General features: G+C 45.4%; 1 protein-coding gene across 2 annotated transcripts in view; it reads right to left on the reverse strand.

Moving 5' to 3' along the window:
* The window catches only part of LOC122542302 (transcription factor AP-4-like), a 41,231-nt gene that overhangs the window by 5,401 nt on the left and 20,474 nt on the right, over nucleotides 1–15,356 (reverse strand). For both annotated transcript variants that reach the window (XM_043679912.2, XM_087978357.1), the window contains exons 4-5: nucleotides 8,039–8,185; nucleotides 5,670–5,816 (exon numbers count right to left, since the gene is read on the reverse strand). In XM_043679912.2, the coding sequence (XP_043535847.1) occupies nucleotides 5,670–5,816; nucleotides 8,039–8,185 (294 nt within the window). The remainder of the gene's footprint in view (nucleotides 1–5,669; nucleotides 5,817–8,038; nucleotides 8,186–15,356) is intronic.

A 15,356-nucleotide genomic window follows, 5' to 3' on the forward strand; every position in this document is an offset into this window, starting at 1 on the left:
CTGAGGAAGTAGTTGCTCTCCAACTCAATGGAGTGCTTTCATCTTCATAACGACACCTCAGTTAGACTGCCCTTTAATCTTCTGCACAGATATGGAAGGTTTGAGGTATAAAGAAAGACTGGATAGGCTGGGACTTTTCACTGGAGTGTAGGAGCTTGAGAGGTTTACAAAATCATGAGGGATATAGATAGTGTCTTTTCCCAGGATAGGAATTTCAAGACTAGGGAACATAGTTTTAAGTTGACTGGAGAGAATTAAGAAAAACATGAGGAGCAAGTTTTTTTTTTATACAGGGTGGTTCACATATGGTGGATGCAGGCACAATTACAACGTTTAAAAGACATGGGTTTGGAGGGAAAAGGGCTCGGAGCAGTCAAGTCGGACTAGTTAGGTTTGGGATCATGTTCAGCATGGACTGGTTGGAATAATACAAGCCCATTCTGAGCAACCTGCACACATAGCCTTTCAGAAACTCCCAAACAGCAAGGCTACCGAGAAACAGTGACCTGTGGAACCCACAAGGCCATACAGTCTAGAAACAAACCCTTCAGTTCGACCAGTCCACATCCACCATGTTCCCAAAGTAAACTAGCCCCATTTGCTTGTGTTTGGCCCATATCCCTCCAAACCTTTTCTATTCAAGTACTTATCCAAATGTTTTTTAAACTTTGTAACTGTACCTGCATCCACCACTTCCTCTGGTAGTTCATTCCACACATGAACCACACTGTGTAAAGTAATTGCCCGTCATGTCCTTCTTAAATCTTTCACCTCTCTCCTTAAAAAATATGCTCCCAAGTTTTCAACTCCCCAACCTAGAGAAAAGACCTTTGTTATTCACCTTATCCATGCCCCTTATGACTTTATAAACCTCAATAAAGGTCACCCCTCAACCTCCTACACTCCAGTGAAAAAGGACCCAGCCTCTCCTTCATAACTCAAACCTTCCATTTCCAGCAACATCCGGGTAAATCTTTTCTGAACCCTCTCCAATTTAATAATATCCTTCCTATAACAGGACGACCAGAACTGTGCACAGTACTCCACAAGAGGCCCCACCAGTGTCCTCTATAACCTCAACATGACATCCCAACTCTTATACTCAAAGGTCTGAACAATGAAGGCAAGCATACTAAACACTTTTCTGGGAGAAGGCAGGGTTGGACCAGCTGATTCCGAGTGGGAGGAGAGTGACGGGCCTGAAGGAAAGGATCAGCCAGCTAGGCTGTGAGGCTGAGCTGGCAACAGACCAAAGAAAAATGCCGCAGCAGCTGTGACCATATCCACTTACAGGAGAAAATTAAAACCAATCAACAGAGACCGAACAGTAGCACAGACAGCTGAGAGAGAGGCTGCCCTTGCCCACAAGGAAGGTTAACCCCTTCAGGAATTTCGAGTTGGGGTGGAGAAATCCCAGAATATAATTCTCCCGCTCAATTCTAGGGGCACAGAGGAACAACTTATTATTAACTCATTGCTCTATATCATGCAGGGTTCCCCTCCCAGTTCCTTCCCCCTTGCCACCAATCATTGCCTCCACTTCCAGTCCTTGTTAAATATTGATCTTGTAGCAAAGAAACAGGCCATTTGGCCCAATAGGTCCATACCAGCTCCACAGGTGTTTTCCCATCTGACCCTATCAGCTTATTGTGTTACTTTCTCACAAGTTTCTCTTAAATACATCTGAACTATTCACATCTTCGTGAGAGCTAGTTCCAGACTGTGGGTAGATTAGATTAGATTAGATTACTTACAGTGTGGAAACAGGCTCTTCGGCCTGTGCTAGCCACCGTGCCACCCAAAGCGGGTATAAAGCTTTCTCCTCAATTCCTTATTGCATTTATTAGTTAGCTCAGATTTGAGACTGCTAGCTTTGGACTTGGAGGCCCTGTGGCGCAGTGAACAGAAAGTCTCAAGTTCAAGCCACGCCCCAGAACTTGTTAGCTAAGGAAAGTGTATTCATAATGCAGCCAAACAGGTTATTCTTCCAACCAGCAGGTGGTAAGTGCAGGAGAGACTCCTGAGTCAGCCTTTAAATAAAATCATTTCGTGGGATATCAGCATCACTGCTGCCCAGAACTGAATGGCTTGCTTGGCAGTTTCAAAGATGGTTATAAGTCACCTGCAACGCTGTGGCCTACACCTGGTAGATTTTCTTCCCTAACAGGACATTGCTAAACTAGAATAATCCATGGTCACCACTAGTTTTCAAATTCCAGATTTATTTATTGAATTCTAAATTTCAGCAGCTGCTATGGTGGGATTTGAAGCCATGCATTAGCCTGGGCCTCTGGATTATAAATTGAGTTACACTGCCACTAGACCATTAATGGAAAGGAGCCAGAGTCTCACCATTACGGTACACATGACTGCAACATGCATTATATAAAAAAAACAAATTACCCAGAAAGTCAGGGAGCCTGTAGTTCTCCATTGGCAGAGGCATTGCCATGGAGAAAACGGCTAATCAGTATCCTTTTCTTCTGTTATACAAATTGTTGTGAAGGTTTAGAATTTGGCATTCGTCCATTTGTCCTGATGAAAAGATTTCGCACCTCATAAAGCCATACAGCACGGAAACACACCCTTCATGCCGAACATAATCCCAAACTAAACTAATTCCACCTGCCTGCTCTTGGCCCTTATCCCTCCAAACCTTTCCTACTCATGTACTTATCCAAATGTGTTTTAGACTTTGTAATTGTACCCGCATCCACCACTACATCAGAAAGTCTATTCCAAACACAAACTACCCTCCATGCAAAACATTTGCCTCTTCAAATCTTTTTTAAATCTCTCTCCTCTCAACTTAAAAAGCTGCCCCCAAGTCTTTAAATTCCCCATCTTAGGGAAAAGGCAACTACCATTAACTCTATCTATACATCTCATTATTTTATAAATATTCTATCAGGTCACCTCTCACCCTCCTAAGCTCCAGTGAAAAACATCCCAGCCTTTCTTTACAATTCAAACCTTCCATACCCACAACATCCTGGTAAATCTCTTCTGAACCCTCTCAAGCTTAATTATATCCTTTCTGTAAATAGGTGACCAGAAATGGACACAGTATTCCAGGAGAGGCCTCACCAATGTCCTGTACAACCTCAACATGACTTTCCAACTCCTATGCTCAAAGGACTGAGCAATGAAAGCAAGCTTACCAAATGCTTTTTTAACCACCCGTCCATATGTGACGCAAACTTCAAAGAATTATGCACCTGCACCCGTAGGTCCCTGTGTTCTATAACATTACCCATGGCCCTACCATTAATTGTATAAGCCCTATTCTTGTATGTTGTACCAGAATGCAATACCTCGCATTTCTCCAGATTGAACTCCATCTTCCATTTTTCAACCCATTGACCCATTTGATCAAGATCCCTTTGTAATCTTAGAAAACCTCCATCACTATGTACTATGCCACTAATTTTGGAGTCGTCCACAAACTTACTAACCATGTCTTCTATATTCATATCCAAATCATTTATATAACTGACCAGGAATCCATTCCACAAGTCTGCTAGGCCCACCAAAGTCTACCCCAGGTTGCTATTTAATGAGATGATTTGCCAATAACAACTAAGACCAATAGGATGCACTCAGAGAATGTGGATATAGTCCTTATACATATCTCCCAAGCAGGTGTATGCCTTAGAAGGGAAAAGTGTGTGTTTGAGGCACCCCAAGTAACAGAGTAGACAAGACCAGGTTATACCTGTGGAAGATAAGTGAGGGTGATCAAAGGTGCCCCAGCTCCCACGTCAGTACCAGGGCACCCTAAACCTATGCCCTCTAGTTCCGGACTCCCCCACCCCAGGGAAAAGACTTTGTCTATTTACCCTATCCATGCCCCTCATGATTTTATAAACTTCGATAAGGTCACCCCTGCCTCCGCTCCAGGGAAAACAGGCCCCTCATCCTTCTAAACTCCATCGTGTATTGTCCCACAGTCCTCGAACATTCCTCATGTTAAGCCTTTCATTGCTGGGTTCATTCTCATGAATCTCCTCTGGACCTGCTCCAGGACCAATACATCCTTCCTGAAGTATGGGGACCAAAATTGCTCTCAGTACTCTAAATGTGGCCTGCATGTATGGAATGAGCTGCCTGGGGAAGTGGTGGGGACTGGTACAATTGAAACATTAAAAAGACATCTGGATAAAGGGATATGGGCCAAGTGCTGGAAATGGGATTAGATTAATTTTGGATATCTGGTCAGCGGGCATGAGTTGGACCAAAGGATCTGTTTCGGTGCTGTATATTTCTACGACTCTATGACTCTATCAAGTTGAGACTTGGACAGAGTGGACATTGGGAAGATGTTTCCATTGGCAGGAGGGATGAGGAACAAGGGCACAGCCTTAGAGTAAAGGGAATGGGATAAGAAGAAACCTCAGAAGTACAACCCTGCTTTTATATTCTAGTTCTCTCAAGATGAGTGACAACATCGTATTTGCCTTCCCAATTACTGACTCAACATGCAAGTTTACCTTAAGAGAATCCTGGGACTAGGGCTCTCAAGTCCCCTTGTACTCCAGCTTTCTGAATTTTCTCCCCATTTAGAAAATATTCCATGCCTCTATTCTTCCCACCACAGTGCATGACCTCATACAGGGGTTTTTTGATATTAAACAGCTAGAGAGGGACTTAAAAGAATGAATGTGGGCACCACGACAAGGTGCCTGGATAGATTTAAATAATGAAGGGGTTACATTCAGTTTGGCTGTTTCTATGAAGACCCCCATTTGTATTTTTCAGATTTAAATCAAATAAATTAATGCCAATTTTTCACTCGCATTAACCCTCAACTCGCTGCAGCCCAGTATTTCAAAACAAAACTAAAATCTGAACATTTTAAACTCATTCAAAGATTGTGATGTAAGACCTTTCTAACTAAAAACCACAAAGGAGACAATGCCCAGATTTGTCAGTCAATAATACTGCCTGCTTAAAGGATGTAATAGAGAAGAAATGTACTTTATGTGTTTTAAGTTAAATAGTATAATTGCTGGTTTGCACTTCACTGGCCAGGACTTGTAGCCCATTGGGTGTGGAAGGCCTCACATAAAGATGCACACAGTGCATTGCTCTATCCACCCACCACAATCCCTTCCACAGCTTGGCTCCAGTCTGAACCTTCCTGTGTAGCCCACAGGGAGGTTCCTGGACTGGCCTCCTTACACTAGGTAGTCAAAATTCAGGAATGGGGATCATAGAATCATAAAATCCCATCAGTGTAGAAATAGGCCAACCTACCGACCTTCTGAAGAGTAACCCACCCACACCCATTCCCCTACCCTATTATCCTATATTTACTCCTGAATAATGCACCTGACCTACACATCCCTGAACACTATGGGGCAATTTAGCATGGCCAATTCACCTAACCTGCACATGTTTGGATTGTGGGAGGAAACCGGAGGAAACCCATGCAGACATAGGGAGAATGTGCAAACTCCACACAATCACCTAAGGCTAGAATCAAACCTGAGTCCCTGGCACTGGGAGGCAGCTGTGCTAACCACTGAGCTACCGTGCCGCCCTAATGCTACCCCCTCAGATGTCGAGGAGGCAGCAATTTCCTCCAGAGAGTGGAAGAGGTGATATAGAGAATGCAGTCTGGTCTAGGCTGTCCTAGGGAGGGTGGGTGGAGATGCAGGAGGTGGTACCTGTGCTGCTGCGTTGCTGCTTCTCTGTTGCTCCTCCACAAGCTGCCTCCGCCGCTCCAGCAACACGTCATGCTCTTGCTGCAGTTGGGCCTGGTGTAGGATCTCCTTCAGCTTGCCGGGCTGCAGCTGCGACTCCAGAGCTTTCACCTGAAGTAAAAAAGGTCGAAAGCCAATGGGTCAGCACCCGACGTGACTCCACAGAGTGATACAGCACGGATGTTCAGCCCGTCGGCTCTTTGCAAGTGCAATCCAATGAGTTCTGTTCTGCTCTTCACCCTCCAGCCCCTGAATCCCACCCCCACATCCTTGGAACCCTTCTTTAATTTTTGGGGCATCTTCACCCCAAACTAAGACAGGTGCAACGTATGTGCGCAGTATGTGTAATGATGGGTGTGTCTTTAGTGGGTTGTGGATGATAATGGGTGGCTGCTGAGTGTGAGCTGAAACTTTATTGCTGGAACAGCACAGCAGGTCAGGCAGCATCCAGGGAACAGAAGATTCGACGTTTCGGGCACATGCCCTTCTTCAGGAATGAGCAGAGAGTGTTCAGCAGGAGAAGATAAAAGGTAGGGAGGAGGGACTTGGAGGAGGGGCGTTGGAAATGTGATAGGTGGAAAGAGGTCAAGGTGAGGGTGATAGGTCGGAGTAGGGTGGAGGCGGAGAGGTCAAGAAGAAGACTGCAGGTCAGGAAGGCGGTGCCGGGCTGGAGGGATTCGGCTGAGACAAGGTGGGGGGAGGGGGGATGAAGAAACTGGTGAAGTCCAAGTTCATCCCCTGTGGTTGGAGGGTTCCCAGTCGGAAGATAAGACGCTCCTCCTCCGACCGTCGCGTTGTTGTGGTTTGGCGGTGGATGAGTCCAATGACCTGCATATCCTCGGTGGAGTGGGAGGGGGAGTTGAAATGCTGTGCTACAGGGTGATTGGGTTGGTTCGTCCGGGTGGCCCAGAGGTGCTCTCTGAATCGCTCCGCAAGTAGGCGGCCTGTCTCCCCAATATAGAGGAGGCCACACCGGCTGCAGCGGATGCAGTAGATAATGTGGGTGGAGGTGCAGGTGAATCTGTGGCGGATATGGAAGTTTCCTTTGGGGCCTTGGAGAGAAGTGAGGGGGGAGGTGTGGGCGCAAGTGTTGCACCTCCTGCGGTTGCAAGGGAAGGTGCCGGGAGTGGAGGTTGGGTTGGTGGGGGGTATGGATCTGACAAGGGAGTCGCGGAGGGAGTGGTCTCTACGGAAAGCTGATAGAGGAGGGGAGGGAAATATATCCTTGGTGGTGGGGTCCGTTTGGAGGTGGCGGAAGTGACGGCGGATGATGCGCTGTACATGGAGATTGGTGGGGTGGTAGGTGAGGACCAGTGGGGTTCTGTCCTGGTGGCGGTTGGAGGGGCGGGGCTCAAGGGCGGAGGAGCGGGAAGTGGAGGAGATGCGGTGGAGGGCATCGTCGATCACGTCGGGGGGGAAATTGCGGTCCTTGAAGAAGGAGGCCGTCTGTGTTGTGTGTATTTTGAACTGGTCCTCCTGGGAGCAGATGCGGCGGAGACGAAGGAATTGGGAGAATGGGATGGCGTTTTTACAGGGGGCGGGGTGGGAGGAGGTGTAGTCCAGGTAGCTGTGGGAGTCGGTCGGTTTGTAGTAGATGTCCGTGTTGATTCGGTCGTCTGAGATAGAAACAGAAAGGTCTAGGAAGGGGAGGGAGGAGTCCGAGACTGTCCAGGTGAATTTGAGGTCGGGGTGGAAGGTGTTAGTGTAGTGGATGAACTGTTCAACCTCCTCGTGGGAGCACGAGGTAGCGCCGATACAGTCATCAATATTTAGTGTAGTGGATGAACTGTTCAACCTCCTCGTGGGAGCACGAGGTAGCGCCGATACAGTCATCAATGTTTAGTGTAGTGGATGAACTGTTCAACCTCCTGAGTGGCTGCTGAGTGTGACTGTTCTGGATGTCCACGTGTATCTGTGGCATTATGGTCTGGATACACACTTCATTCCTCAGCTGCAGTCCAAATTGGTTCCTGTGTCCACACAATCCAGGAGCAGCGGTGGGACTGGGGACACTGACAAGAACTCAGCCTGTGTTTCTCTGCAATGGTGCAAGTCCAGGCTGCAGTGGCACTCTCCCAGCTCTAGGGGGACTCCACGCTGTCATTTTGGTGGGGAGGGCCTCACACACTTCAGTCAGAAGTGGGGGAGACAATGTCAAGTCAGTGGAAGTGGGCACCGTGTGAGGAACATGACCAACAATCCGGTTGGTGAGGAGGTGGAGTCTGCCGCCAAGTACAAAGCCCGAGGGCAGGCCAGAGGACCACGTCACAGACAGATTGTGGAGGGAGGCATGGCCCCACATGGCAGCCTCTGGAGCAAAGAACCAAACAAACCTTCTCTTCCAGCGTGATCCGGATCAGCCTCTCCTTCTCCAGGTGCTGCCTTAGCTCAGCCAGCTCTTCATCCGCAGAATCGGGAGAACCGATCCCTTCGTCGGATTCGTCGCCTCGTTTCCGTTTTGGGGAGGAGCCTGAGTATTCCTGGGTTTGGGAGCGGATATGGGGAGGAAGGAGGAAAGTAGACACCATGTCTGTACAAGGCTCAGTTGGCAAGGATGACAAGACCACAGAGACATTGCGATACAGAACACACCAACAACAGCATTCCAAACATTAGGTTTTGAGGAGGGATTGCATAAATAAGCTGTGCCTGGGGAGGTGATCTGATTACAGTTTTTAAGGACTTTGAATAAACACAGGGTAAAGAGAGAGTCACTTACCTCCCGATGAGAGAGGTCCAATGGACATTAAATTAAGCTAGGCCCAATCAGGAGGGAAATATTTTTAACCAAAGGCTGGTGGAAGTGTGAAATAACCAGCAGAGCAATTAAACATTTTAAATCGGAGATCGATTTTCTTTTCAATGGGAATAGAGGGATATTGGAGCAAAGGTAAGTGAATTGAATTAACATACAGATTTGTTACAATCGCATTGATTGGTGGAATAGACTAAAAGGGCTGAATGGCCCCCTGTTTCAATATTCTAAAGAGTTGCATCTGAATCATTCAAAATGAGGGATATCAATGGAACCAGGTTGATTTTTCGTATCCAATATGAGGCACTCCAAGACCAGCTGCACAGTACATTTCCTGCCGCCCTGACCCAGCACTGTCCTGTTCAGTAGGAAAAACATCAGCTAAGTGACCCAAAACTTATAAAGATCCACATGGTAGAACAGAATTTGAACACTGCTGAAAACAGTGACAAGTTGCTGAAGTTTTTTTGTCTTTCACTAATCAGGTTTAATTTCAGACCATCACAATTTATACGACAGCAGAAAAGGAGACTGATTGGTCAGTAAGTTGGCTCTGATAAGCTTTGGTGCTGCCATGGATACAGCATCAGGAAATCATGTGCTCACCAAACTTCTGCCAAAAGAAAGGCTCAAAGCTTGAACAGCTTCCTCAAACTAGCTACCAATTTAAGGTAATCAGTTGAGCTCATAACTTGGCTCACTTCCACTGTTGGCCTACAATCTTTTACAGGGACACATCCTCTGCAAACAAAAGGAATATGTCCAGCCTTGCACCTTGGCATCAAGAGCGAACAAGGACAAGGGCAATTCATAAATACACCGCGTAGGGCAGATATGGGGTGGGGTAGGTGGGTAATGATAGTGCTAGAGAATAAGGTCCTTATTCCACACAAAACAGCCGCTCACTCACTGTCCTTCGAATTTAACAGCTCAAGTATTTGGATTCTGCAATTAAAATGGTATAAAATGATAAAATGGTCTGATCAGGGTCAATGTGGAGAAGAGGTTTTCACTTGTGGCAAAGTCCAAAACTAGGGGACAATCTCCATCAGACAGCTAGCAACAAATCCAACAGAAAATTCAAGAGAAACCTCTTTTCCCAGAGAGTAGAGAAGAACAATACATACTTTTAAGGGGAAGTGAAACCACTATGGGACGAAAAGGAGGGTAAGCTGATACCTGAGATGAATGAGGCTGAGAACAGGTTTGTGTGCAGCGTAATGTCAGACGTGGACACATTGAGGTGAATGACCTGTTAGTGAAAAATTCTACTCAAGCCGTACAATGGAGAGCTGGGGGCTCCAGTCTCTCAGGGGTTTCTGAAAAACTGTCTCTCTGTCGGTTTCGCTGCTCTTGTTGTTTCATAGTCGGATGGGCAGCAGTTTCAGGCGATGACCAGCTGAGAAAGCAGCTGCTCTGGCAGCTGTGGCCCATTCCCAGTCAGTCAGACAGACAGACAGACAGTCAGTCAGTCAATCAGCACACACAAAGCAACACAGAAATAGTGGCAATGGAACAGAAATCAGATCAGCGCTGCTTTCTGTAGCTTCTCATTTTCCCAATCAGATCAGCATTTTGTTCAAACAGGATGGTAGAAGGTAAAGCCAGATAATTTAGAACTCTGTCCCTTAACACAATCTCAGAGGATTTTATAAACTGCTGAGCTTTAATCATACACCTTTACTTAGAGTTCTGAAATATTCAATACTGTGAAATGTTGCCCTCACTGAAATACCTAATGCACAGAAAAAGGCCACTTGGCTCAGCAGGTTCTGGATCGCAAATATAAGGTGGTGATTAATAAAATCATGAAGGATTTCAGAAGAAGCTTCCAGAGAGTGGTGAGAGTATACTATCACATGGATTTGGGGGCGGCACGGTGGCACAGTGGTTAGCACTGCTTCCTCACAGCGCCAGGGTCTCAGCTTTGATTCCAGCCTCAGGCGACGGTCTGTGTGGAGTTTGCACGTTCTCCCCGGGTCTGCGTAGGTTTCCTCTGGGTGCTCCGGTTTCCTCCCACAGTCCAAAGATGTGTGGGTCAGGTGAATTGGCCATGCTAAATTGCCCGTAGTGTTAGGTGCATTAGTCAGAGGGAAATGAGTCTGGGTGGGTTACTCTTCAGAGGGTCGGTGTAGACTGGTTGGGCCGAAGGGCCTATTTCCACACTGTAGGGAGTCTAATGTTAACAGCATCAATGGATTGAAGATATAGCCAAGGAAGTACATGAAAAGCAGAGGAACAGAAGGATCTGCTGCTGATAGGTTTAGATGAAAACAATTTGAATGTGAAGCATAATTCTCAGCAGAGGTTTAATGAATGCTGTGTTTGCATGGTCCACATCTTTCTGCTCCCCTCTAAACATATCCAAGTCACACTCAAATTTAACAAAAGGAATCCATTCTTTCAGGAGATGTGGATGTCATTGGCAAGGCTGACATTTATTGCTCATCCCTAATTGTCCTTGAACTGATTGACTTTTAATTGGGGTGGTCTAGTTAACCAATCACATTTCTGTAGGTCTGGACTCACATGTAGGCCAGACCAGATGGGGACAGCAGATTTCCTTCCCTAAAGGACATTAGTGAACCGGATGAGTTTTCACAACAAATTGACAATAATCACCACGGTCACCATTATTGAGACCAGCTTTATGTTCTAGACAATGTTTTTAAAGGAAATCATTGGTTGAATTTAAATTCCACTAGATGCTGTACTGGGATTTGAACCAGCGTCCCCAGAGCAATAGCATGACCCTCTGGTTTACTAGGTCGGGAACATTACCACAGTGCGACTGTCAAGTGCTCAAATCTGCATTCCCATCAACCAGCACTCTGATTAGCTTACATGTTACCATGGAGAATGCAACAGAAAACTACAGGTCCCCCAAGCTTCCAGGTAATCCACAAAAGGCAGAAGGCTGGATATATATTCCTTTGGTTTGCAGAGAATGGGTCCCTGCACCTGATTGTTTGAAATTTAGCATTCTTGCCTTGATCCTGATGAGTGCAAGATGAAAAGATTCAGCAACAACCCACTTTTCAGCAATATTCAGTTAAGGGTTTGTAGGCATCTAACCACTGATAATTTATATTGTTAGGGAGACCAGTGTCCACAGAAAACAGGGCCTTGTATATATAACTTTCAGTACATGCAAGAGGGCTACACTGAGAAGCTGACTAGCCACAGCCAGGAAGACCATGTGCCCAAAAAAACTGAACAAAGTAGCTGACAGCTATCATCCGGTCTGTTTCTCAGGGCAATGCCTTGACAAAATCAGAGTCAACCTGCCAAGTTTAAGTTTAAGCAAAGCCTGGCAGTTAACTATCAATCATCATATAACTGGTGCATTCCCCATGTCAACGGCTTTACCCATTAGCATTTGCTTGCTAACCCACCAGTACTATGTGCTCACACAGGACCAAAATGTTGCTCCTCTTTGCGTCATAATTTCATGTGACATGTCTCAATGAATACAAGAGGGAAAAGCCTTATTTTATTTCTAGTAGGCACAGAACCATAGAATTCACAGTACAGAAGGAGGCTATTCAATTGTGTCTGTACCAATTCCTGAAAGAGCTACCCAACTAGTCTCATCCTCCATAGCTAAATTCATCACTTTCAATTGTCTATCCAACTCTCTGTTGAAACTTCCAATGGAAACCGCGTCCACCTCTCTCCCAGGCAGTGCATTCCACATCCTAACAACTCTCCGACTAAGGACATTTCTCCTCATTTCATTCCTAGCTCTCTGGCTGACAATCTTGAAACTCCAGATACTGATGTATCAAATAGTGGAAACAGAATATCCTTCTTTACCCTCTCAAAATTGTTCATAATTTTAATCTTCTCTGCTCCTAGAAAAATAAGACTAATTTCTTGAATCTTTCCTTGTATCTAAAATTCCTCATTGGTAGCATCATTCTCGTAAACATTCTTTGAACTCTATCCAGGGCTTTAACATTCTTCCTTAAGTAAGGTGCCCAGAACGGAACACAATATCCCCAAGAGTAGTCTGACCAATGATTTGTCAAAGTGTAGCATCACTTCCTTGCTTTTATACTCTATGCTTCCATTTAAATGCGAGGTGCTGCATTTTGGGAAAGCAAATCTTAGCAGGACTTATACACTTAATGGTAAGGTCCTAGGGAGTGTTGCTGAACAAAGAGACCTTGGAGTGCAGGTTCATAGCTCCTTGAAAGTGGAGTCGCAGGTAGATAGGATAGTGAAGAAGGCATTTGGTATGCTTTCCTTTATTGGTCAGAGTATTGAGTACAGGAGTTCGGAGGTCATGTTGCGGCTGTACAGGACATTGGTTAGGCCACTGTTGGAATATTGCATGCAATGCTGGTCTCCTTCCTATCGGAAAGATGTTGTGAAACTTGAAAGGGTTCAGAAAAGATTTACAAGGATGTTGTCAGGGTTGGAAGATCTGAGCTACAGGGAGAGGCTGAACAGGCTGAGGCCGTTTTCCCTGGAGTGTCGGAGGCTGAGGGGTGACCTTATAGAGGTTTACAAAATAATGAGGGACATGGATAGGATAAATAGGCAAAGTCTTTTCCCTGGGGTCGGGGAGTCCAGAACTAGAGGGCATAGGATTGGGGTGAGAAGGGAAAGATATAAAAAAGACCTAAGAGGCAACTTTTTCATGCTGAGGGTGGTGCATGTGTGGAATGAGCTGCCAGAGGATGTGGTGGAGGCTGGTACAATTGCAACATTTAAGAGGCATTTGGATGGGTATATGAATAGGAAGGGTTTGGAGGGATATGGGCCGGGTGCTGGCAGGTGGGACTAGATTGGGTTGGGATATCTGGTCGGCATGGACAGGTTGGACCGAAGGGTCTGTTTCCATGCTGTACATCTCTATGACTCTATAAACCCAAGGATCCTAACCCCAGGTCAGGTGAATGGGCCATGCTAAATTGCCCATAGTGTTGGGTGCATTAGTCAGAGGGGAATGGGTCTGGGTGGGTTACTCTTCAGGGTGTTGGTGTGGACTTGTTGGACCAAAGGGCCCGTTTCCACACTGTAGGGAATCTAATCTAATCCTATAAACCTTGTTAACTAATGTTTCAACTTGCCTGGCCACCTTCAGAGAATCATGCAGGTGAATCATACTCCTGTACTCCCCTCAAAGTTTTACCATTGAGCCTGTATTGTCTCTCCATGTTTCTTCCACCAAAAGGCAATACCTCACATTTCTCTGCATTGAAATTTATCTGTCAGGTATCTGCCCATTTGACCTATCAGTGTCCCTCTGAAATACAGAAGTTGGAAGGTCATGTTGCAGCTGTACAGTACATTGATGAGGCCACTTGTAGAATACGGTGTTCAATTCTGGTCTCCCTGCTATAGAAAAGATGTTGTGAAATTTGAAAGGGTTCAGAAAAGATTTACAATCATTTTGCCAGGATTGGACGGTTTGATCTATAGGGAGAGGCTGAATAGGGTAGGGCTATTTTCCCTGGAGTATCGAAGGCTGAGGTGTGGCTTATTACAGGGCAACCTCAATTATCCAAATGACATGGCAGGGAGTATTTTGTTCAGATAATCAAACTTTCAGATAATTGAATGTTCAGATAACACAGTTTACTCAAGCATTGGAACCTTGAGATCTTGTTCGGATAATCCGAAATTTGGAAAAGTGATGTTCAGATAATCGAAGTTGGACTGCAGAGGTTTATAAAATCATGAAGGGCATGGATAGAATGAATGGCCAAAGTCTTTTTTCCCAGGGTAGGGGAGTCCAAAACTAGAGATCACAGGTTTAAGGTGAAGGGAGGAAAGATTTAAAAGGGACATAAGGGACAACCTTTCATGCAGAGGGTGGTGTGTGTATGGAATGAGTGCCAGAGGAAATGGTAGAGACTGGTATAATTACAACATTTAAAAAGGCACCTGGATGGGTATATGAATAGGAAGAAATTAAAGGGATATGGACCAAATGTTGGCAAATGGGACTGGATTAATTTAGGATAACTGGTCGGCATGGACAACTTGGACCGAAGGGTCTGTTTCCATGCTGTATAACTCAATGACTCTACAGATCACTCGACATTATCCTCACAATTCATTATTCTCCTTAGCTTAGTATCGCCTGCAAATTTGGAAATTTATTAATATTTGTCAAAAATGTTATTTTTGTTGCTTTTTATCCTCTACATTAATGTGATTTTTGGATTGTTGGAAGCTAACCAATTGTCTCCCACTACAAACTATGTTCACCATTTGTGAGGTTTTCCAAGATTGTAACCCTCATGTAAATCCCTCTGTTATTCATGTAAACCAGTCGCTGTCCTGGAGGGAGTTCCACCCTTTCACCAATGCCCGAATAAAGAGATATCTTCTGAATTCCTGACTGGATTTATTAGTGACTATTTTATGTTTGCAACCCTGAATTTTGGTCTCCTTCTTTGGAAATGCTGGGAGGCCCACAGCATTTGTACATGTCAACCATTAAAGTTCAATGCACCAATGTGACATTTTCACTGTCAATGGGGGTGGTGCCAGGGGACTGGAGAGTGGCGAATGTTGTGCCCCTGTCCAAAAACAAAGGGAATACGGATAACCCCGGGAATTACAGGCCAGTTAGTCTTACTTCGGTGGTATGCAAAGTAATGGAAAGGGTACTGAGGGATAGGATTTATGAGTATCTGGAAAGACACTGCTTGATTAGGGACAGCCAGCACGGATTTGTGAAGGGTAAGTCTTGCCTTACAAGTCTTATTGAATTCTTTGAAGAGATGACCAAGCATGTGGATGAGGGTAGAGCAGTGGATGTAGTGTACATGGATTTTAGTAAGGCATTTGATAAGGTTCCCCATGGTATGCTTATGCGGAAAGTCAGGAGGCATGGGATAGAGGGAAGTTTGGCCAGTTGGATATAGAACTGGCTAACC

Source organism: Chiloscyllium plagiosum, unplaced genomic scaffold, assembly GCF_037043375.1.
Source record: "Chiloscyllium plagiosum isolate Xiang-an unplaced genomic scaffold, Cpla_swu_hap1 HiC_scaffold_33, whole genome shotgun sequence".
NCBI lineage: Eukaryota > Metazoa > Chordata > Chondrichthyes > Orectolobiformes > Hemiscylliidae > Chiloscyllium > Chiloscyllium plagiosum.